Raw genomic sequence first — 24,940 nt, 5'->3', positions numbered from 1 at the left:
GTAGAAAGGGTCCAGTTGAGGTCAGGACCCCTGTAATCCCTCTGGCCTAAAAAAGGGAGTTCCTGATGAGGTTCAGCTCTACAACACCCCACAGGGAGACACGGTTCCATCCTGGACACCTCTCCTTGTCCTGAAACAAGCAGAAAATGAACAGGCAGGCTGCAGGAGCCCCAGAGAATGTGCTGATGTAGTGCATGGATGTGGAAGTGTGCACAGGAATGGCAGGGGGTCAGCACTGCACTAGTTAGATTGAACAGAGGAGGCTGGGCTTCATAATCAAAGCACCAACGTGGAAACCCCCGCATCTCCTTGAAACCACAGCTGCAAGCCTCACTCAGGCATTGCTCTCTCCCGAGGCAGGTGACGGGAGTTCCATTTCACTCTGTGGGAGGCAGGGATGTGGGTTGGGGAGAGCCCTGGAAAGCGAAGGCCCTCCTGCTCTGTGGGGACCTGGTAGCCCCTGTAATAAGGGGGGGCTGTGTGTTACAGCATCCTACCCATGTGGTGGTGAACACTCTTGCATTGTCCCTTGCTGGCCTTTGTCCAGGCTGATGGTAGTGTGCTCCCATTGTGTGTTTGCAGATCTCTTGTTCGGAGTCCCAGGGAAGTACAGCGGCGTGAACCTGTACAACAGGAAGCGGGTGGTGTCCTACACCGTCACACTGGCCCTCCAGCGATACGATTCCCGGTAAGGCACTTGGGCTCTGCTGCTCCCATGTCGGGCCACCCTCGGGCTCCCTTCTTCGTCTCCGAGAAAGCTAGTTGTTTCTCCAACCCGCTGGTTCTCATTTTTCGCCCTTCCACTGTTCTGGCGAGAGCAGTACAGAGCACATTGAGCTGCTCCAAGGGTAATACCCAGTGTTACCATCTTCACAGTCCTGTCACTTCAAAAAGGCTGGCACACCCAGGAGCCACCCTCCCCCCAGCCTTCCTCGGCTGATGGCTTCTCCTGCCCCCGACCACACTGGTCTTTTCAACACACCTTTGTAGCAGATGGAGTCATTGCCCTCCTGGAGTTGGCTTTAGGCCAGTTCCTGGGGGATGAGCTTCCACATCCCAGTGAGCAACTTCCAGCTGGCACTGGGCACGCTTCCTTGGGGGCAGTCTCAGCGGAGAGGGCACAGACAGAATGGGATTGAAGAGTGAATGCTCCTCCTTCCTCTTGTGGGTCTGCCAGGACAGTCTGAGGTACACTGGCAGGCCACCTGGTAGATGTGTTTCACACTGCAGTGCATTGGGGAGAGAGGCCTACACTCTCCAGGACAGTCTGTTAGCATCATTCATCTGCACTGCGTAACTAACACCTGCAATGGGAACGTGTTTGACCCTACAGCACCTGCCATCATCCAGGGCCAGGGGTCTTAGTAAACACCAGCTTCCTTCTGTGAACACCTTTTAAGGAGGGCTTGCAGCTCCCCTCTTTGAATCCTCTGTAAGTCTCATGGGGTATGTCTACACTACCACCCTAGTTCGAACTAGGGTGGTTAATGTAGGCATTCGAACTTGCAAATGAAGCCCGGGATTTGAATTTCCCGGGATTCATTTGCATATTGCCGGGCACCGCCATTTTTAAATGTCCGCTAGTTCGGACTCCGTGCCTGCGGCTACACGCGGCACGAACTAGGTAGTTCAGAATAGGACGCCTATTCCGAACTACCTAGTTTGTGCCTCGTGTAGCCGTAGGCACGGAGTCCGAACTAGCGAACATATAAAAATGGCGGCGCCCGGCACCATGCAAATGAATCCCGGGAAATTCAAATCCCGGGCTTCATTTGCAAGTTCGAACTAGGGTGGTAGTGTAGACATACCCATGGGGACTTGGTGATACGCTGACAAGGACTGAGGTACAAAACCCAGACAGGCAGAGCTGGCCTTGCTCTTGGTCACTGAGTGTTGCTAAATCTACAGAGCCATGTTCCCTGTGGGCCGCAGCCTGTGAGCCCTCTGCTGAGGAGGGGGGTAAAGGGTACAGCATAGCACCAGGGCCACCTCCTTCTGCCTTTCTCCTGCGCCAGGTTTCTCACCAGCCTCCGCTCCCGTCTGAAGCTGCTGCACCCTAGTCCCAACTGCACCCTGCGGGAGGAGCATGTCGTTCACGTCCACTTCAAGGAAGAGATTGGCATCGCTGAGCTGATCCCCCTCGTCACCACCTACATCATCCTCTTCGCTTACATCTACTTCTCCACACGTAGGTTTGTGGGGAGGAGGGAAAGCGAGTGCCCCAGCACAGCTGGTGCAGTGCACCCTACCCCCACAGATAGGGCGGGCAAAGGACCTAGTCTCCTATCATCCCTGAAGCCAGGTGAAGCTGACAGTGCACTGGGACGTAGGATTAGGGCATAAAGGGCAAGAAGCCCTTAGCTACCCATTCCCTGAGCACAGTGCAGGGTGGTTCCCTACAGGGCTCTGACCTGTGCAGTTTGAAATGCTCCAAGCGATGGCACATCCTTTGCTTCTCCTGAGGGACCAGCCTATTGCCAGAATGATCTCACATTTCGTCTGGGTTTGTGCTGTCATGACCTGCTGCTGAGCTGAGTTAGGCACCCTCCTTTGCCACCTTCCCCGGAGCTGGAGTGAGAGTCTGCAGCCCAGACTGGCATGGTTCTCCTCTGCTGTGCCCTTTGGCTGGACCAGCCACCCCACTACTCTATTGCTGTGTCAGCGCAGCTGGGAGCAGGCCTTGCCCCCCCGGCCGTCCCCGGCTAGCATGCTGCCTGTTGGCGCGAAGGAGCACGTGGTTCTGCTCCCTATGCCTGGGGAGTTGGCATGGACCCCAGTGATGTGGGCCTCGGGTTCTCTCTTGCAGGGAAGATTGATATGGTGAAGTCAAAATGGGGCTTGGCCCTGGCGGCAGTTGTGACAGTGCTCAGCTCGCTGCTCATGTCGGTGGGTCTGTGCACGCTCTTCGGCCTGACGCCTACACTCAACGGAGGGTAGGTATCCAGGAGTAAGAGTGTTGCTAAAAGAAGGGACATGGGGAGGGTGGGCACTTACCTGTCCTATGGAAGCTACTTAGCCCCTTGTGTTGGGGTTGTAGGATTTTAGACCATGCCCACCTCATTTCTGTATCGCCTGGCTTTGCTTCTTCAGGACCCTGGTGGGCCAGACAGCTCCTCGCGGTTAGTGAACTAGCGTGACAGTCTTTTCTCCCTAACATCAGTGGCTTGACGCTTAGACAGCTCCTCTTCCCCAGTCACCATGGCCGACATGCCCGTGGGAGAAGCCAGCTGTGAATCAGGGAAGGAAGCTGTGGGTCTTTGCCTTCTCTGGCCGAGGTTTTCTGTGTCTTGCTCAGTGAGGTGGGGGGCCTTGTCGAGCTCGGGGCTGATGTGGACCAGCAGGGAGGGTTCTAGGGCCATGACTGGTGGGGATTATTAACTCCTCCGGTGGGAGAGGGTGTCCATGCACATTGTGAGCCAGAAATTGGTGACCTCCAGGTTGGGTCACTGCCCTTTGAAGTACCGAGGTGGGAAGCTTCCTGCTCTAAGTAACACACGACCTTGTGAGTGCCTTGCCCAGGGGCTCGCTCTCCTTCCTGGTTTCCTACGGAATGCAATGCCCAAGTTAAGTCCACTGGAGAGATCGCCTCTCCCTCCAGCTCAGCTACCCCCCTTGCCAACATTAAATATTCTGACAGCGCTATAGAGCTGTTTTGTCTCCGAGCCTGAGGCGTGGGGATCAGTTAATATCTTCTGAAGGAGTGGATGAGAGAGACCTGGCTACCTAGTAATGACCTTGAAGGTTTAGCGTAGACTCCACCCCACCAGCGTTGGCTGGTTATGCTCTGTGCCACGCAGCACTCTTCTCTTGTCTGTCACTCTCTCTCTCTAGCACTTTCCATCCCGGAGGGACCCAGAATGCTTTTCTTACACACAGCCTTGTGTCTTATACGACCACTCGGGGGCTGACAAAATTCAGTTGCTTAATGGCAGGGTCTTTTAATAAAGTTGGAGCTGAGTTCTCCTTGCTGGATTGGCCAGGAATTTGCCCAGAAGTGATGTGTGGGTATTTGTGAAATGCAATTTGTGAATGGCAACTTTTGACGGGAAGTGAAGAGAGCGTTCTATTCAGCTGAAACTACAAGAGCATGGTAGGCAGGCAGAATATAATTGCTGGAGTGAGAATTAGGCCAGGACTCCAGGGCTAACACATTTGCTGAAAAAAAATGTTGTGAGCTCTTTAAGTCAAACCATTAGTGGCTCGGATTTGGTACTTACCTGAAAACAGCATCTGTGACTCCCATGCTGTGGTAACTGTCTAGTCCAGAGGCTGAGGGATGCGCTCCCTCAACTGAATCCCCAACAGCATTTCCAGGTTGCCTTCTGGGAGTTCTCCTGTCTCAGTACTGGCCCAGCTTAGCTTGTGAGATCTGTCAAGACCACAGTTGGAGGTGGTGTGATTGCAGACTTCAAGAGATAGCGTCCTGCAAACACCCAGCGCATCCAGAGGATGCTCTATAGCGGGCATGAGGGGATGGGTTAGGGATCTGTGACAATTCAGATTAATATTCCCCTGGTCACGTTACAAACAATACAAGAGGAAGTGATAACTCAGCTGTTTTCCAGCCCTTTGCCCTCTCCTGTCCTCTTCCTTTTGGGACCTCCCAGACTACATGTAATTTATGGTTCTTCAGACACAGAATGTGCCAAAAAATCCACCTGCAGCCCCAGTGCCTGCTCTAGAATCAGAGCTTTAATTAAACAAAAGATAGTTCCAGCCCACATGGCGGTGAAGATAACCATAAAAGCATAACCTGAATTTAGCCGAGGCTGGGAAATCTACAGGCAGCCTGGAACAAGGGCTTTGAGGGCTGTGAACTGCCCCTTCGTTTCAATTAGGTGTTGACTTTGAAGATGGTAACTGTTAAATATTGCCAGTGTTGGCTGTCTGCTGGTTGTTTTAGCAGCAACCGCCAGCCGCCAATCTTCTCCCACGATCCCACACTGTTCCCGAAGCCTTTCGGGGTGAGCAAAGTCTCCAGTACCCCCTTCTGCTTGCCTTGGCAGCTGCTGTGATGGACTTACGGGCTGCTGGTGGAAACCTCAGCAGCGTGTCATGAAATACAGGTGTGGGGACGGTGTAGAGTAAACGGGATTCCTTGGGAAGCTGAAGAATGTGCTGCATTGGCGAGCGCTGCCGTGATAGAGAGAGGGCTCTAGACCATGCTCCCTTCTCCCTGGCCTCCTCTCCCGTGTATTGCTTGCCACACTTTCTTACGCAAGCATTGCGAGGCCATTGGCCAGGGCCTGTGCGATTCCCTCGCAGTGACCTTCAGAGCGATTCCCTCGCAGTGACCTTCAGAGCGATTCCCTCGCAGTGACCTTCAGACTGTGACCATGCCCCTGCGGCTCTCAGCTAAGTCTGGTGTGAGCGCAGCACCCCCTCTCCTGGCACAGCTCATTGGCCAGGGCGCTGAGGCCTTTGGGTCACACCACTGCTGGCTGAGAGCTCAGTCGCACAGCTTGTTTTGCACACTCGCTCCCATTCGCTGGTGGCTTGCGCTGGTGCAGCCGGGGACAGGATTGTGACTGTCTCGTGCTCAGACACAGTGCCCATGCTGCTGCCGTGTTTGTGTAACGGATCAGTTGGGGCGAGAGAGCGGGGCCAGAACCCTCGCTTCCCAAAACGCAGAGTTCGACCTTGCGGGGGGAAGCACGACGACAGGAGCGAACTGGTCTGCCCTCACACGTGTGTGGCTGCCGCTGAAGCCGGTGGCAGCTGCTTGTGGACAACCAAGGGCAGCGTGTGGTCCTTAGGGCTCAACGCAGGTAGCAGCCGTAAAATCAATCACCAGGATTGCTTTGCCTCCAGCCCCATCGCTTAGCTAGCCTGCCTCCTGCTGCATTCCTACCTCACGTGGCCAAGGCTTGTCCTGCTCAGGGACATGGATTCTGAGCCCCTGCAGGGGATCCATGTCTGTGGTTGAGTCTGGCAGACGATGGCGGAGGGCTAGATGGAACCTGCCACTCTCTGCAAACCCTGGGTACTGGCCTTATGCTCGGAGCAGCTGCGCCCAGCCACTGGGAGCAGCCTAGAGCGTAGTGGCTGTAGGCGCCAGGCATGACTGGAGGCCCAGTAGGGACCATGGAAAATTGTTTTGAAAAAAACTAACTCCCTATTCGCTTTCAAACCTGGCCTCAAAGCCCTCCCTTGCGGGGCGCTGCTTGGCCCAGGGTAGGTGGTTGCTTATGCTGTTCAGAAATGTCTTGGTTCTTTGCATCGCCCCCCCTCTTTCCCAACTCCCTTCTCTAGAGCCGGTGGTGGCCGTTTGAGAACCCTTCTGAGAAGTTGGTGTGTCTCCTCATCAGGCAGGCAGGTTGTAACTAGGGATGTTAAATATCAGTTAATTGAATAGTCGATTAACCTCACAAATTCTTATAGATTAGTCAACTATTCTATAGTCGCCGGGGGTGAGGCCAGGAGCAGCCCCTGTTCCGGGGGGGACTGAGCTCCCAGGCCCAGCACGAGCTGAAACTGAGCCAGGCTGCCTGCCCACCTGGCTCCTTAATACACTTTAAATGCAGAGCTGCAGCCAGGGTAGGTCCCAGACCCGGCACGAGCCAGGACTGAGCCGGGCTGCTGGCCAGCCTGCTAAAAATGAGGGTCCGGAAGGGAAATGCGTGTAGTCTATAGAATTAACCTATATGCGTTTGCTTATCGGTTAGTTGACTGCACTGCTATACCCCTAGTTGTAGCTGCTCGCACTGAAGCTGGGTCAGGACACTGGCAGTTTCATGATATTGGCCTATAGAAAGGCTGCAAGGGGGGCTGGTGGCCTCATGGGCCATGGAGCATTTCACTCTAGATCACTAGTTCCATGCTTGGCCAGTGATCAAAGGGGGAAAGGAGCAGTGAGCTCTGGGGGTCCATGTTGCTGCAAACCTATTCCCCCTACAGTGAGCTAGCTGCCAGGCTCAGCAGGGAGGCCTGGATCTGACCTGGGCTGCCTTGTAGCATAGGACACGATCCCTCTGGAGCAGCAGGGAGACTGAGGCAGGGCAGAGCCAATTGGTACAGCGCAAGCTCCAGCAGGTCTGACGTCGCTTTCCAGGAGGCAGCTCGGCAGCACTCGCTGATCACCGACAAGTGACACAGATAGTCTGAAGGGATTTCGTTCCGTGGCGGGAAGGGCGGAGTTAGGAAACCCCACTCCCAGGCCTTTAGTGCCCATCCAGCTGGCACTGCCCTCCTCTGACTCCCTACTGGGCCAGGCTGCTTCCTCTTGCGTCAGCCTCCATCTGCATCGCACTGTCCTGCACAGACGGCTTCCCCCGGCTTCGGGCATCCTTTGGGGGCATTCCCCAGTGTCTGATTGTAGCAGGGCTGAGGCTTTGCAGTGGCAGCTGTAGGGTAAGGATCCTGCTCCCCGGGCTCTCGCTGCACTGCTTTGGTTTGGTTAGTGGAAGGATTGCCTGGGGTTCTTCGATGAGGTTTGTACTGGCGCCTGGGTCTGACTCTTCCCCAACTTGCTCATTTTCATTTACTGGCCGTTCATGATCAACCTTGTTGCGGTAGTGTTCAAAGCTCTTACCCTGCCTGAGGGCCCTCTGGGTGAGGCGCTGCACAGAAACAGAAGGGCACGATCCCTGAGCTTAAATCTCACGTAAGGATGGCACGTGATGCTCAGCCTGTAGCAACACAGCATTGCCAAAACTTTACCCTCCTTCCGAGCCAGACAAGACGCAGCCTCTTATCAGGTCCCAGAACAGCTCTGTGTGAAAGGGCCCCTTCTGGCAGCTCGCGGGCATATCGAATGAGAGCCCACAACCAGCCCTGCCCTACACTACGCTGAAGGGCATTTGGTGCTCCCTTGTGTCTCACGCTTGGCTCTGTTTTCCTAGGGAGATTTTTCCGTACCTGGTGGTGGTGATTGGCCTGGAGAATGTGTTGGTTCTCACCAAATCGGTTGTCTCCACACCCGTTGACCTGGAAGTGAAACTGAGGATCGCACAAGGTACCTGTCTGGCTGTGGCAAGAGGAAAATTCCCATTCTCCTGGACCCCTGCACTGAGGGATGTGTGTCCTGCACTCTGGGAGTAACGGCCATTTCAGCGTGATGCTGGTTGGCTCCAGGAGTCCGTGCAAGCCCATCAAGTGCTGTTCTTGACACCAGGAACACAGCCACGGTTCATCCATGCTACATGAGCTGCTGTGAAATAAGCACTGGCAGGTGGAAGGTCGCAGCATCTCCTGCTAGGGACCATTAGTGCCATGTCGTCTCACGGCATGAGTAGCCAAAGTGCCTTCTATAGGCCTCGTGGCCCCATGAGGTTCTACAGTAGGGTTCCTGTCTTCTCTGTGGTGCAGTGCCCCCTGGGGCTAGACTGCTTAGCTCAAGGTGGAGCCGTGCACGCTGAGGTAGTACAACAGGCTATGCTGATTGGGGCACTATTACAAGGAAAGCGAGTGCACGCCGCTCTGCACGTGTGTCTGTCAGGCAGTGGGAATGTCTCGGGGTTGAGCGTGTTATCAGCCAAAACCATGTGAAGAATTTGGCATGATCCCTTGTACCTTATTCAGGGACTTGTACTCCCTTTATGGAGTGAGGGGCAAAAAAGAGGGCTCGCCCATATTTATGATGGATTGGCTCAGATCCAGAGCTCCCTGGACTACGAGGGTTGGTCTCTCCAGGTAGTTAAATAAATTAATTTTTTCTAACCTTAGAGACTCCTGTCTCCAGTAATAATATACATAATCCTGCTTTGCTGCCTGGGTCTCTTGAGTATTATCCCCATTTTACAGATAGGGAAAGAGCTTTTTCTAAGGTCATATGCAGCCACAGGATTTAGAACCTGGAGTCCTGATTACCAGCACCCTGTAATCACTTGTAATTTTGTTTCTCTAGGCTTGAGCAACGAGAGCTGGTCTATTATGAAGAACATGGCCACGGAGCTTGGGATCATCCTGATTGGGTATTTCACGCTCGTCCCAGCCATCCAGGTGTGTGTAAATCATGTGTGTAAATCGTTACGGATTTTGTGGAGAAGTGTGTAAACTCACCGGTGAGCACAATGTCAGTAGCTGATTTTCAGTAATATGCTGGCACCTCCCATAGGCTTTCAGTGGGCTTTATGAATTCTATGCACAAGGACACTTCATTCCCCATTGAGGTGCAGCCATCGTCGGGGTGAAACCCCACAGCAGTTTTAGAGTGGATGGGTGCACCACCCAACACTTTAGGACAGGAAGTGAAGCGTTCTGTGTCCTATTGGAACTTTAGGAGAATTTATAGTGAGCTGCCTTCTCCAATACCTTCTCAAGTGCTTTACAAACACCAGATCTCGAAGTGCCATGTTGGGGTGTGTAAAATCTCCTTTAACTGTTGTGGAAACTGAGGCAGAGTGCTGTTGTAATGTGCTTGTTGTCGCATAACAATTTAGAGACAGCAGTAGGTGTGGAATGCCAGTTCCCTGTTGTTTGTTCTCGCCCCTAGGTAATACTCCTGCCCTTTTGAGGAGGTAGAATTGTATTACCAGAGATATAGCAATAAGACTCTTCCCTTGGATGTCGAATTCAGTATTGAATCCCTGCCACAGTGTGACGTTAGGGGACCTTGTGCTGGTGGATGGAGCTGTCTTTCAGATGAGCTGTAAACCTAAGATCTAGAGCAGCAGTTCTTAAACTATGGGGCGGGCCTCCCCACGAAGGTATGGGAATGCATCAAGGGAGGTGCGAGCTGTGTGGTGGTGTTTTATTTACGAGCTCTGACTGTCAGCCCTGGGTGCCTGGATTTCATGCAAAAGGGCTGTGCGCAACAGGGAGGTGGGGATAAAGGGGACAGCTGGAGCCTTGCCACATGGGGGTTGATTGAAAGAACTCTACTGTCCAAACTCACCAGGAGGCAATCTAGGTTGGACTCTCCTGCATCCCCTCCCTCCCACCTAATCCATCACCTGGAGGCGATGGGCCTCTGACAGCCAGCCCTAGGTGACAGTAGCAGCACAGAAGTACGGGTGGCAGTGAGGTGTTGAGTCTATTGTGAACAGACTTTAGAAATAGCACTTTTCACAGTGCCACCTTTCGGAACTAGCGCTGCTGTCTGCCCTGCCTGCAGCACTGGGCTGGGATAGATGTACTTGTAGAGGAAGAGCATGAACGAGGATAGATGCAAGAGGGGCCTGATTAAATCAATTTTAGGACCACTATGCTAGAGATTTTGTGATGACTTAATTCCCTGTGGACTTGATTTTCAAGAGGGAGGGGTCTTGCAGGGTCTGGATTCCTCATCCGAACCCCGTCCAAGACTTACCTTGCGTATCTGAAGAGAGCTGCCCTGATCACAGCACAGCATATGCAGTGTGGCCAGGTGTCAAGTCTGTTCCCCACTTCGGCACTTTGAGCGTAGGTGGGGGCCCACAAGAGACTTTTAAAATACCTTGCCTGTCACAGATTCACTGGCCCTAGGTGGCATGCTGCCACCACCCAAGTGCAAAACCCCTTTCTTTTTGAACCTTGGAAGACTCATTTAGGAACTTTTTTTCGTAGAGTACCCCAAGCTCTGTTATCCTTGCTCAGGAGAGAGCTTGAGAACAAAGTGTTATTTCTAATAGCTGACCCATCATCTCAGACACATGCACAAAGACCCTCCTGCTTTATAGGATACAGGAATCAGATCATAGCCTTGAAAAAGGTGATTTTATTAAACCAAACCAAACCAAAAAAGACACACTCAGTAAAGTATAGTTAGTTGCCAAGTGTTACAGAGCAACTGAGAACAGATAAAACACAGAGAATTGCTTCCCTGGGATTCAGCTTCAGTTACATTGTATGGGGGGGTGGGGGCACATCAACTCAACACAGAGGAATTTAACCAAACCACAAAACAAAAAATAATCTGATTGTATTTAACTGAAAACATTCCCTATCTACTCTCATATCCGTAGTTCCAAGTTCCAGTCCTTTTCTAGGCGTGGTATTCCTGCCTGGTTCAATTCATCTTTCCCCCAGCTCCTGGCTTGAACTCATGCAACAGAAATGCAGCAGGCAGATTCCCTTTCAATTCACATCTCAGCACTTTCTTCCCATTGGTTCTCCTGGCTCCCTGCCAACACTTCCTGACTACCCACATTCTGTACTAGAGGCAGCAGTATGGGGGGACAGGCATCTCCCCCAGAGCTGGTGCTTGGAGGAAGCCTGCTTACAAGCTGACTCCCTGGGAGCACCGGCTCCCACCTGCTCCCCCTTCTCTATGCTGGGGGGATGGGCCTGCGTGTAACCGAGAAGGTTGACTGATGAGCCCAGGCTCACCAGTTAACCATTTACACTATTACATCCCTTCCTAGCACCTTGAATGGCACAGATCAACAGGGGTATCAGTACAGGCCTTGCAATATTATGTAGCTCTCTCCCAGGTTTCAGGAAATCAGTGACCTTTTACATTCCCCATGTCTTCAGAAATGGCTCTTTGTTGACTGCTTGCATGAAAAACTAACTCCACTAGCCACTATCAAGCACAAGTCCAGAGGTGCTTCAGAAACTGGCGCTGTGTTGTCATAGCCAGCAGCTGTGCCGCTCCTGGTGTCACTCAGAATGTTGTCTAGCACCGTGGTGTGACATGGCTTTCTGTCGCTGACTGGTGTTCCTCCGATAGGACTGACACACGTAGTCATGGACTTGTCTGATGCTTCTCCTCTGGGGCCTTTCACACATTCAGCAGACGGCTGACTTCTTGGTTTGATGTGACAGGTGGTCAGCGTAGGGCTTCCGGGGATTGTCGAGCTGCAGCGAGACAGCACATCAAATTCCAACAATTCAGGCAGGAGTGAATGCCATCTAGATTCCAAGTCGTCTCTTCCCATCATGCCTGTCTAGCAGCATCCAATGATTTGCTTAGCTGATCAGCAATATCTGGAGGATTCACATAGACTGCTTAGTACATTCAGCATCAAAAGGCACAGTGTAGACTGGATGGTAGTGCAGGATGGATACAAGGGTGGGCTTGAAAATGACTCTTTGGGCTCAACTGAAAGCTTCATCAAGCAGGATGAGGCATGAATGTATGGAGGGAGCACTTTTTTCTAAGGCCTCTGTGGTGTCATCTAGTCTGCCTTCCTGAAGTTCCAAGTAGGGATGTTACATTTAGATTAATCAACTGATCGAACAGTGGATGGAATTTCCGTCGACTATTCGATTAGTCAGTAAGGGCGCTTCTGCTTTGAAATGTAGCAAGAGGCCGCCTGGCTGTTGCTACATTTCAGAGTGGAAGTGCCATGCGTTCGGCCTTTGAAATGTACAAGAGCCTCAGCAGGGACTCTTGTGCATTTCAAAGATTGAAATGCTGCATGGAGCCTGGGGCTTGCGGGAGACCACTGCGTCCCACACTGGCCCCAAGCTCCATGTGGCATTCCGCTTTGAAATGTACAAGAGCCCCCGTGGGAGCACTGCTGCTGCGCCCTGCCTCCTCCCACGGAGCTGGAATGTGGGGGAACAGGCTTTTAAGTTGGCTCCCCCTGGCATCTCCAACCCTCCCCCACCCCTTGCTGCCTCTTTCTGATAGAGGCAACAGGGGTGCGGGAAGCAACTAGTTGACTAGTCAATTAGTCACTTACATCTCTAGTTCCAACTTGGCTTGTTACAGGATCTAATGATTGGGAGTGGGTAATAGACAGATGGATAACAGAAGGTCTGTGTAACTATGCGTGAAGTCTTCCAAGTCAGACATAATGCAGGTTGGGAGTGACCATACCCAGGTGACACCCAGCACAAATCTAGAGTTTATTCACAAGACCATCTTGCTGAGGTTGAAGGTGTCCCCCAGCTTTGCTTCACGGATAAGGGTAGAATCATTGTTAAATGCCCACTCCAATGGCTCTGTGTTAGTGCCTGACACTGAGGGTGTGTCTACCCTACACCCTTAGCCCAAAATAAGCTGCGCAGTTTGAGCTATGCAAATTGCATAGCTTCTTTTGGGTTAATTTTGAAATAGCTTATTTTGAAATTTATTATTTCAAAACGGAGAACTATTCCAAAATGTCCCTTAATCCCTGTGGGACAAGGTTTACAGGGACATCGAAATATTTTGAAATAACTGGTGTGCTGTCAAGACACAGGAAACACTGTTTCGGGCTACGGGAAGTATCCTGAAATAGCGCCGCTGCCTAGATGCTCCCTAAGTGTCCCCAGTCAGGATGGTAATTGCCTGTTGAAGGCATTAGCTGGGGGAGCTAGTCTCAGCAGAACTTGCTGGTCCCAGTTAACATTTAGGGTCTTGTAAACATTTGTGAGCTGGAAACCTCCCACCTGACTCACCTGACAGACAGTAGGTATGAGTGGAGCAAAGCAGCTTCTGAGATGATTGGCAGGGTGTAGGTGGCATGACCACATGTGGTGCCCAGGCATGGCACAGGAGATGGAGACGGGCTCTCCTGAAGCACCCAGCTCCTGCAGTGGCAGTGTGCCTCTCCTGCGGGTGGGCAGGTGATGTCTGTGTCGTGCGTGCGGCATTAGCTGCCAGCAATCCCTCAGCATTGAGCTGCAGGATTTTCAGGGCTAGCCCAACAGCTCCAACTCTGGAGGTGGAATTGCAGTGTCTGCCGGCAAGTGACCGAGACAGCCCTAGAAAGGACTTTGACTGTGGTCCTCTGGTTGGATTGCTGGTGTCCCCAGTATAGGTACTCTGGGGGTGCACGACGTGTCACTGAGCCATCTCTCTGGTGTGTATACCTAGGAATATAATTCACTTACCACTCTGGGATCCGGAGGACTGGCCAATAATTCCCTGTGGAGCTGGCATCATTCTTGTTCCATTACTCAGTGTCAAAGTTGTCAGGTCATGCTGCCGTGCACGTTGCCTGTCGTGACCTCCTCTTCCCCAGTGACATGCTCCACTTCCTGGCTGCAGCCTGCGCTCCTCTGTGCTTCCCTTGAAATGGCTCCATTTCTGTAACCTTCTCTCCAGCTCTTTCCCACCCGATCAGCCGCTGAACCCCGTGTTCCACTAAGGTGGGCAGTGCTCTCCCTGTTCTCCAGCTGCAGAATCCGAGGCCCTGAAGGTGGAGTGGCTTTCCACGGGCCAGGGACACGCTGGGACCAGAACCTGACTCGCTCCTGCGTCTCTTCTTTGCGTACCAGGGTTACTCGGCCACATGCACCACCCCTGCTGCTGGTTCTATGTAATCCCTGACCAGCCCTGCTTCACTCCCAATCAGCCATGTGTACAGGGTGATAGCAGCAGAGCACCGAACGTCTCTACCAATCAGAGAAACCAGTTCCATCACGAACCCCCTCCCCCAACTGCCAAGCCTGTTAGAGGGCAGCTGTAGGGGCTACCTACTTCATCCCTTTTGCTCCAAGGCCTTGACTACACTTACGGGAGATCAGGGCTGCGGAGATTGATCTCCCGGGGGTTGATTTGGTGGGACTAGTAAAGATCCACTGAGTTGACCGCTGATCAGAAGAGTAAAGGGAGTTTTGGGAGAGACTCCTCGGAGTAAAGATGCTGTGGTAACTGGAGCTAGGGTACGTTGACTCCAGCTACGCTATTCACATAGCCAGAGTTGCGTATCTTCGTTCAACATTGCCCCTCGTGTAGACCTGGCCTAAGCCTCAGCTCCAGAGCATTCAGCGTCTGGGTCGCTGGCAGCGTGTTACACAATCTCCGTAACGCCGTGGGTGCCAGAGGGGCATGGTGAAGGCTGCAGGGGTCACTCTGCTCAGACACAGCTCTGAAATGAACAGGCCAGTGGTGCTGCTGGAGTCTGGTGTGTGTCTCCCCCTTATCTGTGTCTCTGGGAGCGAAGGACGCAGGAAGATAACACGCTGTCCTCGTGTCAGAGTCCAGGGAGCTCTGGCGGCGAGAGGGAGTTGGGCTGTAGAAATCTGGCAGGGACTGGGTTTGTATGCGCCAAAGTGAGCTGTGCGGTGCTGAAGTCATCTAGGCACTGCATGGTACGGAGACACGAGCAGGGGGAGGAGGAATAAGGCCAGGGCTCAGCTCCAAGCATTTAACCATGACACCTCCTCCTCCCAGGAACACCTGGACAGCCGATCTGAGCTGGGGGAGGAGAATTTGCCCCCTCTCCTCCTACCTGCTGCTCTCTCCATGTCCAGAGCAGGGTTTGGTTTGATAGGAGCCATTTTGCAAGCAGCGCTCTGGTGCAGGTTGTAATTGTGGGAGTCTCAGCACTACAGACTGAGGGTGCCCCTTTCCCCTGGAGTGGTGGCCCTAGGGAAGCCCGGTGGAGAAACCCCAGGCTCTGAGACATTGCATTCACCTTGGTGCTTTGAGGACTAGCCCTGCGTCCTCCCACTCCTGCCCTTGTCCTGCCTACCTTGCTCGTGGGAAACATTTGACATTTGCAGACTGCAGGCCCAACCGTGCTCTCCCAGAAATCCACCAGAGCTTTGCTGCAGATGGAGCCGGACCAGAGTCTGCCTGGTGCAAGCATGACCAGACAGACTTTTACTGCCGGCATCCCTTGGTTCAGGTGTAGCTTCACCCCCAAGCGCCCTGCAGAATTCTGTACAGAGCAGAGCAGGCACAGCCTTTGTGGAGTCCCTGGTGTGGGGGCAGATATGAAATCCAGAAGGCGGTTCTCTTCTGGACCCACATCTAGCGGGTGGATTTGGCCTTGTGCTCCTCTTCCTGCCTCTCCCAAAGTCCCCAGCCAAGCTACTGGGGAAGGAGCAGGAGGAGGTAACTAGTGAAGAGCTGCCTTTGCTTGTGGCCTTGTTGTCAGAGGGGTACGTGAATATTTCCACATGGCCTGCTGGGCCTGTACATTGCCAGTTCCATCTGCAGCTCCAGGCAGTTGTGTTGCTTGGGTTTGGGAACGGGCCTGGCATGGTGGGGGGGTTAGAGTGGAGGAGCCACCCTCTCCCTTTCTGTCCCATTGTGCCTGGGTGGGGACAGGACATAACCAGCTCAGCATGTGAGGTGAGGAGGCAAGCCTGGCAGGCCAAGGGCCCAAAATAAGTGGCTCTTCGTAACCCCATTTGAGAGGCTAGAGCCTGGCTGGCTTCACAAGGGGTGAGATTGCACTTCCCGGGGTGGCAGCCAGCGGGCAAGCCATATGTGTTTGTCCTCTTCGCTCTGCATCCTGCGTGCCGAGTCTGCTGTGTCTCCAGACACCTTTATAACTATCGCTCATCGCCTTGGCCACAGGAAGGAGCACATGGGCGAGTCGCCAGGTGATAGAGTATCTTCTGGAATCGCAGAATCCTAGAACACTAGAACTGGGAGGGACCTCGAGAGGCCATCGAGTTTAGTCCCCTGCCCTCACGGCAGGACCAAGCACCACCTAGGTCTGTGGTGTCCAACCAGTTCTGAAGCAGTAGCCACTATAATGGCTACTGTTACAGCAAACTAGCTACACGCAGCCAGCCAAATAGCCACATCTGATAGATGTCCATCAAACCTGCTTTTAAATATCTCCAGGGGTGGAGATTCCGCAATCTCCCTAAGCAACTTATTCCAGTGTTTAACCACCCTGACAGCTAGGAAGTTTTTCCTAAACCTTCCTTGCTGCAATACAAGCCCACTGCTTCTTGCCTTATCCTCAGAGGCCAAGGAGAGCACTTTGTCTCCCTACGGCTTGTAACACCCTTTGAGGTACTTGAAAACTGCTCTCATGTCCCCCCTCAGTCTTGGGGAAAGGGCTCCCCAGAGAAATGCGCAGGGTGACTGCATTTGTTTACCGGTAGTTTTAGAGCTCAGGTAATTTTCTATTCATCTGGGAGGTTGGAATTTTCGCGAGCCTTGTTCCTGCAGTGACACCTGCTGGTGAGAGTTGAGTATTGCAGGGGGCTGGCAAGTCCATTTTGCAGGCCAGGTTTCAAAGTGGTTAGAAATAGGGATGCAAAAGAGTAGTTGAGTTGAGTACTCACATTCCCGCCCCCCCTTGCTGCCTCTATATCAGACTTCCCTATATCAGAGGCAGCAAGGGGAGGGTGGAAGCAGGAGCCGGTGCTAGGGGGAGCCAGCTTAAAAGCACCGTCTCTGTGGTACGGGGCAAGAGAGGCAGAGCTGTAGCGAGGGTCCTGGCTCGTGCTAGGTCTAGACCACTGCGACTTTGCCTTCTAAATGTATTAAGAGCTGCCTGGCACCTACTGCATTTGAAAGGCAGAGATGCAGCAGTCTGGACCTGGCACAAGCTGGCACTGAAGCAGTCCCGGCTCACACTGGGTCCCACACCTACTCCCACTGCAGCTCTGCAGTTTAAATGTAGTAGGAGCCGGGCTACGTGCACACCTGGCTCCTACTCCATTTAAACTGTAGAGCCGCAGCGGCCCCTTATCGACTAATCATGTATTCAATACAAATTGTATCGCGTACATGATTAGTCATGTACTTGATACTTAACATCCTTAGTTAGAATCTGAGATGACCTGTTAGTTCATGGAATCCATCCTCCTCCGTGCAAAGAGCCTAGGGGGACTGCCGGTTGTCTGTTTGGTGGACAGTGTGAAACCACACAATGGCCAGCAGAGCTGACATAAACTGGCCTCCTTGTAGCAGTAATTGACTAACCTTAGAGATGAACTCCCACATCTCTGTATCAGGTCCCATCGAGTCAGGAGTGAGACTAAGTGATGGATCAGTGCCAAGAAAACTGGTGCTGCTTCTGATTGGGGCAGTGTAATCTCGGGGTTAGCTGACATGATTGGGATTAGGTCCCAGTTCTGCCACTGCCTTGCTTTGCAGATGTGAATAATCCTGCCTCAGTTTCCCCAAAGCACTTTGAGACTTTTAGATGAGCAATGCAAAGAACATTAGGCTTGTCCAATGACTATACAGTCTCCAGAATGACCAGCTGAGCACCTTTTGCCAGAACAAACATCACACACACACAAAGGTAACAGGGATTGCTAGTCAAGTACACTCAAGGCTGCATCATGGGCAGGCCTTTGCTATGCTGCTTACTGTAGGGTTAAAAGAGCTACTGTAGGCTCAGAAAGCCCGTTGCTGACCCGTGGCTGTGTTGTGTCCTGCAGGAGTTTTGCCTCTTTGCTGTGGTTGGCCTGGTGTCCGATTTCTTCCTACAGATGTTTTTCTTCACCACCGTACTGTCCATTGACATTCGCCGGATGGAGGTAGGGGACAGGCGGGGGGAGGTTTTCACCCTTGAGCTTTCTGGGGTTGTGCCATGCAGCTAGATGAGGACAGCTTACACCTGTGCTTTTTGTTACATGACTGAGAGCAAGCAGGCTGGTTCGGATGGGCAGGAGTGCATGCAAGGTGTCTGGAGTTGGGGGTGAGTGGGGAGGCCTCGGGAGCAGGAGCAAGAGCAGTTGGGCATGAAAGTGAGCAGCTGCAGTCGCATGGTATGAGAGACCGAGGACAGGTGTGACTGGCTTTCAGATATAGGCCTCCATCTGTGGAGACATGGCCGTGTGTGTGAGCAGGCAGGGGCTTGGCTCCGAAGCGCATGCAGCTAACTGATCGCATGTTAGTTTCTCTCAAAGAAGGCCCTAGTCTCTGTGGCTCTGATCCACATGCTCTCTCTCCTGTTGGCAGCTTGCTGACCTGAACAAACGGCTGCCAGCAGAAGCCTGCATGCCCTCGGCAAAGCCAATGAGCCGCTCCCAGCGGTACGAGCGCCAGCCAGCCATGCGGCCAGCCACCCCGCACACCATCACCCTGCAGCCGTCGTCCTTCAGGAATCTGCGCCTGCCCAAGAGGCTGCGGGTGATCTATTTTTTTGCCAGGACCCGTCTGGCCCAGCGGCTCATCATGGTATGCCCTGTGCTGTTGGTTGTCTGGTTCACCTCTCCGCTGGCTGTGCACACACCCTGCCCTGGCTGTAGTTCCATGGAGCAGACACCCAAAAGATACTCTCGGTGTCTCATTCCTTAGCAGTCCTTGCCCTCCCTTGTGAGTGGTGGCTGCCCTCAGAGAAGTGTTTGCTGCCATTAAATTAAGCAGAGCCCTGGTGCAGTCAAGATTGTAATGCTGCCATGTGGCCACTTGTTTGTCTCTGTAGTGTGGCCATTGATTGGCAGTTCCCCCTCATCCTGCAACATGAAGGGCTCTTGCCCAACCCTGGAGGTGGTTCTTCAGGTGTGGTTGGGTAAAGGGAGGACAGAGACCCTTGCAGACCAGCCAGGGAGAGGTCAGGTCCTGGGGGCAGCGTGAAAGCAGGATTTTACCACATTAGCAGCTAAAGCATTTTCTGCACCATGTCATGGGGCCCTGTTGTCCTTAGGGAGCCTGTTCCCCAGGTGCAGGGCACTGAATGCGGGGGAGGAACAGGGGTCTCAGGTGGAGCCAAGTGGTGCTGTGGGTGGTTTGCAGGTCCTCTTTGCAGGGTGAGTTTGTGGGTGTCCGTGCTGGGAAGCAGGTCTGTCCCTCAGGCCAGGGTGCGCCCTGAGGGGATGTGTTTGAGCTTTGGCCACCCCTCTGCCCTGGTGTCTGTGCAGGGATGGTGCTGAGGGCCTGTGAGCTCAACAGCCTTGTCTCTTCACTTGTGCGCTGCAGGCTGGCACGGTGATTTGGATTGGAATCCTGGTGTACACGGATCCCGCTGGCCTCCGCACCTACCTCACATCGCAAGTCACAGAGCAGAGCCCGCTGGGCGAAGCGGGGCTGCCTCCCATGCCCGTTCCTGGAGGGTTCCTCTCGGCTGGGGACACCAAGCTCGCCCTCTCGGTCTTCCCGTCAGAGTCCGTGCAGCGGTCAGAGAACCAGACGCAGCAGCAGCGGGAGCAGAAGGAGGCGCTGGAGGCAGATCAGCAGCTGTGGGCCCAGGGCCTGGAGCGCCACGGCAGCGGGCAGCCGGAGCCTGGCTCCAAGGCGGAGGTCACGTGGGGAGTGGAGGATGAGGAGATCTGGAGGAAGCTCTCCTTCCGCCACTGGCCCTCCCTCTTCAGCTACTACAACATCACCCTGGCCAAAAGGCAAGTGCGGCACTGGCCAGGTGCCCAGAGCTGCCCCATCGGGTCTGGCTCAGCCCTTCGCCCTTGGACAGATGAACACAGCTCCCTGCGGGCAGCCCTTCCAACCCCTGCATGGCAGGGGGGTTTGCCCTTGGCCATTCTTCCCTCCTCACTGGTGCTTGGCGTAGTGGGTGCTGGTGACTTCCCTCCTCCCCAGAGGTGGCTGCGCTGCAGTGAGGCCACAGGCACATGTGCAGAGATGCACTTGAGGCCCTCTGGAATTGAAGGGGCAGTGTAAACCAGGGTGCTAGACATGCTGCAGTGCCGGCAGCGCCTTGGCTCCATGTAGGGCTCCTGGGCGAGGCGCTCTGACCTGGGCCCTGCAGAGACTCACACTAGGTCCTCTGGCCTTCACATCGCTGAAATCCTGGTAGTCCCAATGAGCTGCTCCTGGGCTGGCTCTTCACCCTCCCACTAGACTAGAGAATGCTCTTCCAGGCCCGGAGCAAAGCCCCTTGGCTTGGGCTAGCTCACCTGGCCTGCACAAAGCTCTAGAGAGGACACTGAGGGGCCCAGCCCTGGGATTTTTCCATCGCTGGATCGTGCCGTTCTAAGCCAGTCCCTTGTTTTTCTCTCCTCTCCCCAGGTACATCAGCATCTTGCCAGCAATCCCCGTCACCTTGTACCTGGATCCACAAGAAGCCTTAGAAGTGCGCCACCCACAGGAGGCTAATCGCTACCACTCGTTCTTCCCTTCGAGCCTCGGGAAGCTGGAGGCGCTGGATCAGCCTCGCGAGGCCTTGCCCAAACTGCAAGGACACCAGGACATCACACTCTACAAGTAAGAGAGCTGACAGTCCCCTGTCGGCCCTGCCTCTGTCCCCCTGCTTGGGCAGCTTGGTTGCCTGGGGGCGCAGTGTCCTTGGGGAGAGAATATGGTCAGGGCTGAAGGGAGCCCCTGAAGCCCTGGATGCTTCTGTTACGTAAATCAGACCCATTGTTGTGGTCGTCAGAGGCTGGGGGTGATTCGGTGAGCAGCCTGAGCTGTTGGCCAGTGCACTGAGCCCCAAGAAATGCTGGGCTGCTCCTCACGATGCACTAGACACTCTGGGTACAACACCACGTGTGCGTAAGCCTTCGTTGTGTGTGCGCGGGGTAAGCAGGCACCTCAGAAAGGCAGCTTTGCTAGTTCAGAGCTGTGGCCTACGTGGCTGGCTGGGGTAGTGCGCTGTCAGCCATGCTCGTGTGCAGCTGAGCAATGAACAGAGTGAGATCCAGGAGGTGAGGCTAATGGGTGGAAATGACAAGAGAGGGGGCAGGGATCAGACAGCACTCTCCAGGCTACAAAGGAAAGCACCGTACCATTGAGAAACTGGCGTGTCCACTTTCCACTAGCACAGGGGTCGGGGGCCAGATGTGGCTCCCGGCTTGCCTGGATCTGGCCCCTTAGACTCTGGTGTGTGAGTGGAATTGGGGGGAATGTCTTGTTGGGGTTTTTTGCTTCTCGTTTGTGTTTTTCTGAGAGACAGTGGCCCTGACCCAAAAATGGATCCCCTCCCCTGTGCTAACATCAGCAGCAGAGCATGCATGAAACCCCTGATCATGCTGCTTCTCATCTTGCCTTGTATCCCTGACCTTGCCTTTCTGTGTGGCTGTAGCTCTCCTCTGGGGAAAAGCTGGCAGAGGACTAGGTCCGTGATTGGTTGTGGTGTGTGGGTTTTTGTTTTTAAATTGACCAGTGATTTTGGGGCCTTGGTTGCTGGGTGTTCAGCCTGACCCATCCTTAAAGAGTTGCCATTTTCAGAAAGTGCTGACACCTGCTGTCTGAAGGTCAGCGCCCTTTGAGGCATTCCAGCCTGGAGGCATCCAAACTCACTGCTGAAAGGCTGGATCCGAATCCTTTTTAGTATTCACATTCATTGCCTGGAGCTCTGTCTGATCCTAAGCAAACTGTTCAGACCTGCTGCAAGCCAAGTGTGACGGGTTCCATCACAGACACCCTCTTGGGACTGTCACTGAAATCCCACGGAGCCCACTTTCCTGCCCTCCTGGGCACACCTCAACTCTGTCCTGCTGGGCCAGGCCTCCGGCCGCCTCCAGCAGTGACACAGAGCTAGGGTCACAGCCTTGGGCACTTGCCTCAGCACCCACATGCACAGCCTCAAAGGGACCTAAGCCCAGGTCAGTCCGTCCTACGCTGTCTAAAGTCTCCTACAAGGTAACTCACATTCGCCCTCTTTCTCAGGGTAAAGAGAAGGATACACAGCTTCCTTTGCCCTCTCCCCGAGTTACACTCACAGGGGGTTTATTACACACAAAAGTGGTTTTATTAAGTATAGAAGGTAGGATTTGAGTGGTCATAAGAGATAGCAGGCAGAACAATGTAGGTTACTAAGAAAACGCAAGCTAAGCTTAATACACCAAGAAACCGGTTACATGGAATACTTCACCCTCAGCTATTCTGATAAGCTCTTCCTCAGACTGGGCAGCCTCCCATTCTGGACTCTGTCCTGCCCCCAGTTCCACCTTAGATGTTTCCAGTGGTCATCTTGGGTGGTAAGCAGGAGTACCCTGTTCTTTGGCTTCCCCCCTATGCCAAAGGCGGTCACTTTCAGGTTAAAAGCACAGCAGCCATGATGGGTCCTAGCATCAGGTGACATGTCACATATTGTGATAGGACCAACCATGGTCCTTCCTCCCTTGCTTACGAGAAAAACAAGTCCATTTACAGTTCATTGTTTTCTTGAAGTACCCTTACCGGCTCTCACTCAGCATGACTATTGTAATAAGACGCGTTTAGTCTCCATATTTCTAACTGCAAATGCAGGAATAATACACACACACATAGAATAGTCACGCTCAGCAGATTATAACCTTCCCCATGATACGTTATACTTCCAAGAAATATTTTGCCTAAAGCACATTCCAGTTATTCGTAAGCACACTTGCATAAAGCATATGGACTGCCCCGTGACAGTCTGCATTGAGGAGCCAAATCTCTAGGGCTGGGACACACTTTGTGTTGTTTTTCTGTTCAGAGCCCTGGTCCTAGTCTGGGTGTTTAGGGCTCTCCTCTAAGGTAACTAATAACGAGAAGCAGGGGGTCAGAATGTGGAGTTGCGAGAGCCAATCTAATGCAGCCTCCCAGGAGCAGAGGGGCCAGAACGTGTCTGGAGCCGTTTGGAAAACGGAGTTCCCATCCCACAGGAAATTCTTACATGTTGATGATTGTTTTCACCCTGAACTGGACAAGAAGAGCAACATGTCTTTGGAACAGTCCTGAAAAATGGCAGTTCAGAAACGCTCGAATGTTTTCTGTTGGAACTTTTCATTCTGACTTTTCCCATCGCACAGGCTTGCAAGGAGTGATTGACTGTGCAAGGGCAGGGCCATGCATGCAGCCAGGTTTAAAAAAAAAATGGAGATTGCCTATCTCCTAGAACTGGAAGGGACCTTGAAAGGTCATCGAGTCCAGTCCCGTGCCTCCTCAGCAGGACCAAGTACCATCCCTGATGAATTTTTACCCCAAATTCCTAAATGGGCTCCTCAAGGATTGAACTCACAACCCTGGGTTTAGCAGGCCAATGCTCAAACCACTGAGCTATCCTTGCCCCTTATATGAGCTAGAAGGGACCTTGTGAGGTCATTGAGCCCACTCCACTGCCCTCACAGATTTACCCCAGATCCCTAAGTGCCCCCCCCCCAGGATTGAACTCACAACCCTCAGTTTAGCAGACTAATTCTTAAATCACTGAGCTATATTTCCCCAGTGACAAATCAGAAAATACTGTCAATGTTGACGTTTTTCCCCGAAAAATGTGAATTTCAGCAAACTCCATATTTTGTCTTGGGGAAATTTCAGTCGACAAACCCGCCATCTGCATAACACTTCAGGCTCAGCAACAGCACTTATGAGGCAGGAGTTGGTTACTGGACATAAAACAATGTGATCTGTGGATGAAGATTTCTCTCCCCCACTCCCCGTTCTTAATGCTGTGAACAGGTGTTTAAAATGCCTCCCAGGCTGTATGTGCAGTGGCTCCTAAAACCTGCAGGCACTTCAGCCTCCCCAGCTGAGGAGGTAAATTGGGAGCCCTAAGCCAGCCTCCTGTCCAGAGCAGACCAGCTGCTTGCTAGGAGGCACTCTGAAGCAATGAGTAGGGAGCATCGGGTGGCTAGGCACAGCTCACATCCTTCTCTCTCATCAGGGTAGCTGCTCTGGGCCTGGCCTCCGGCATTCTCCTGGTTCTGCTGCTCTTTTGCCTGTACCGAGTGTTCTGCCCCAAAACCTATGGGCAGAGCGGGCTCTCTCACAGCCGGAGGAAGAGGGGGGACCTGCCCTGTGACGACTACGGCTATTCCCCACCCGAGACCGAGATCGTCCCCCTGGTCCTCAGGGGGCACCTCATGGTAGGTGGGCCTGGGTCGGAGGGGGTCAGACACCCACCTCCTACCACTCTGGCACCTGGAAGTCTCAGACCTCAGAAGGTAGCAGGGAGTCCTGTGGGTCAGTGGGGCCCACGTGCACTGTGCAGGTAGCACCTGAGGTGATGATGGAGCATGATGCACCCCTCCTCTTTGGCTCCCAACCCTCCAGATTTTGACAGGAATCTCCTGGAATCAGACTCCATGTCCCGGAGGCGACTGTCTGGCAGCGCAGTGGGGCTAGTGCAGGTTCCTTGCTTGTCTTGGCCCTGCATCACTCCCAGAAGTGGCCCACTCGTCCCTGGGGGAGGGGGCGGGGAGGTCTCTGCATGCTGCCCCCCACCCTGAGTGCCCATTCCACAGCTCCCGTTGGCCTGGAAGTGCAGCCAAAGGGACCTGCAGGAAGGGGCAGCGTGTGGAGACCCTCAGGCCCCCATCCAGGAGCCACAGGGACACGCCTGCCGCTTGCTGGAGTGGCAGGGGGCAGGGTGAGAAGGGAGCTCGCCTTAAACACTGGGAGCTGCCCAAGGCAAGCACCACCTGACAGGAGCCCACTCCCTTTTCTGCACCCCATGCCCATGCCCCTGCCCCAGCCAGTACCCCACAGCTCCTTCAGCACCTCAGCTCCAGGCCTTAGTCTCAGCCCAGAGCTCCCTCCCACATTCCAACCCTGGTGAGAGTGAGTGAGAGTGGGGAGGGGCGG

General features: G+C 53.6%; 1 protein-coding gene across 10 annotated transcripts in view; it reads left to right on the top strand.

Moving 5' to 3' along the window:
• SCAP (SREBF chaperone) overlaps positions 1-24,940 on the top strand; it is a 101,104-nt gene that overhangs the window by 56,778 nt on the left and 19,386 nt on the right. For all 10 annotated transcript variants that reach the window (XR_012902157.1, XM_075923017.1, XM_075923015.1 and 7 more), the window contains 10 exons: positions 583-688; positions 2,016-2,188; positions 2,807-2,933; positions 7,842-7,954; positions 8,846-8,940; positions 17,932-18,030; positions 18,455-18,673; positions 19,415-19,833; positions 20,459-20,653; positions 24,021-24,222. Coding sequence is in view for 9 of the 10 variants with exons in the window: in XM_075923017.1 (XP_075779132.1) it covers positions 583-688; positions 2,016-2,188; positions 2,807-2,933; positions 7,842-7,954; positions 8,846-8,940; positions 17,932-18,030; positions 18,455-18,673; positions 19,415-19,833; positions 20,459-20,653; positions 24,021-24,222 (1,748 nt within the window). In the remaining variant the exon portion in view is untranslated. The remainder of the gene's footprint in view (positions 1-582; positions 689-2,015; positions 2,189-2,806; positions 2,934-7,841; positions 7,955-8,845; positions 8,941-17,931; positions 18,031-18,454; positions 18,674-19,414; positions 19,834-20,458; positions 20,654-24,020; positions 24,223-24,940) is intronic.

This window comes from Pelodiscus sinensis, chromosome 2 (genome assembly GCF_049634645.1).
Source record: "Pelodiscus sinensis isolate JC-2024 chromosome 2, ASM4963464v1, whole genome shotgun sequence".
NCBI lineage: Eukaryota > Metazoa > Chordata > Testudines > Trionychidae > Pelodiscus > Pelodiscus sinensis.
The sequence above is the reverse complement of the archived record's forward strand: the minus strand, read 5'-3'. Positions and strand labels throughout refer to the sequence as shown.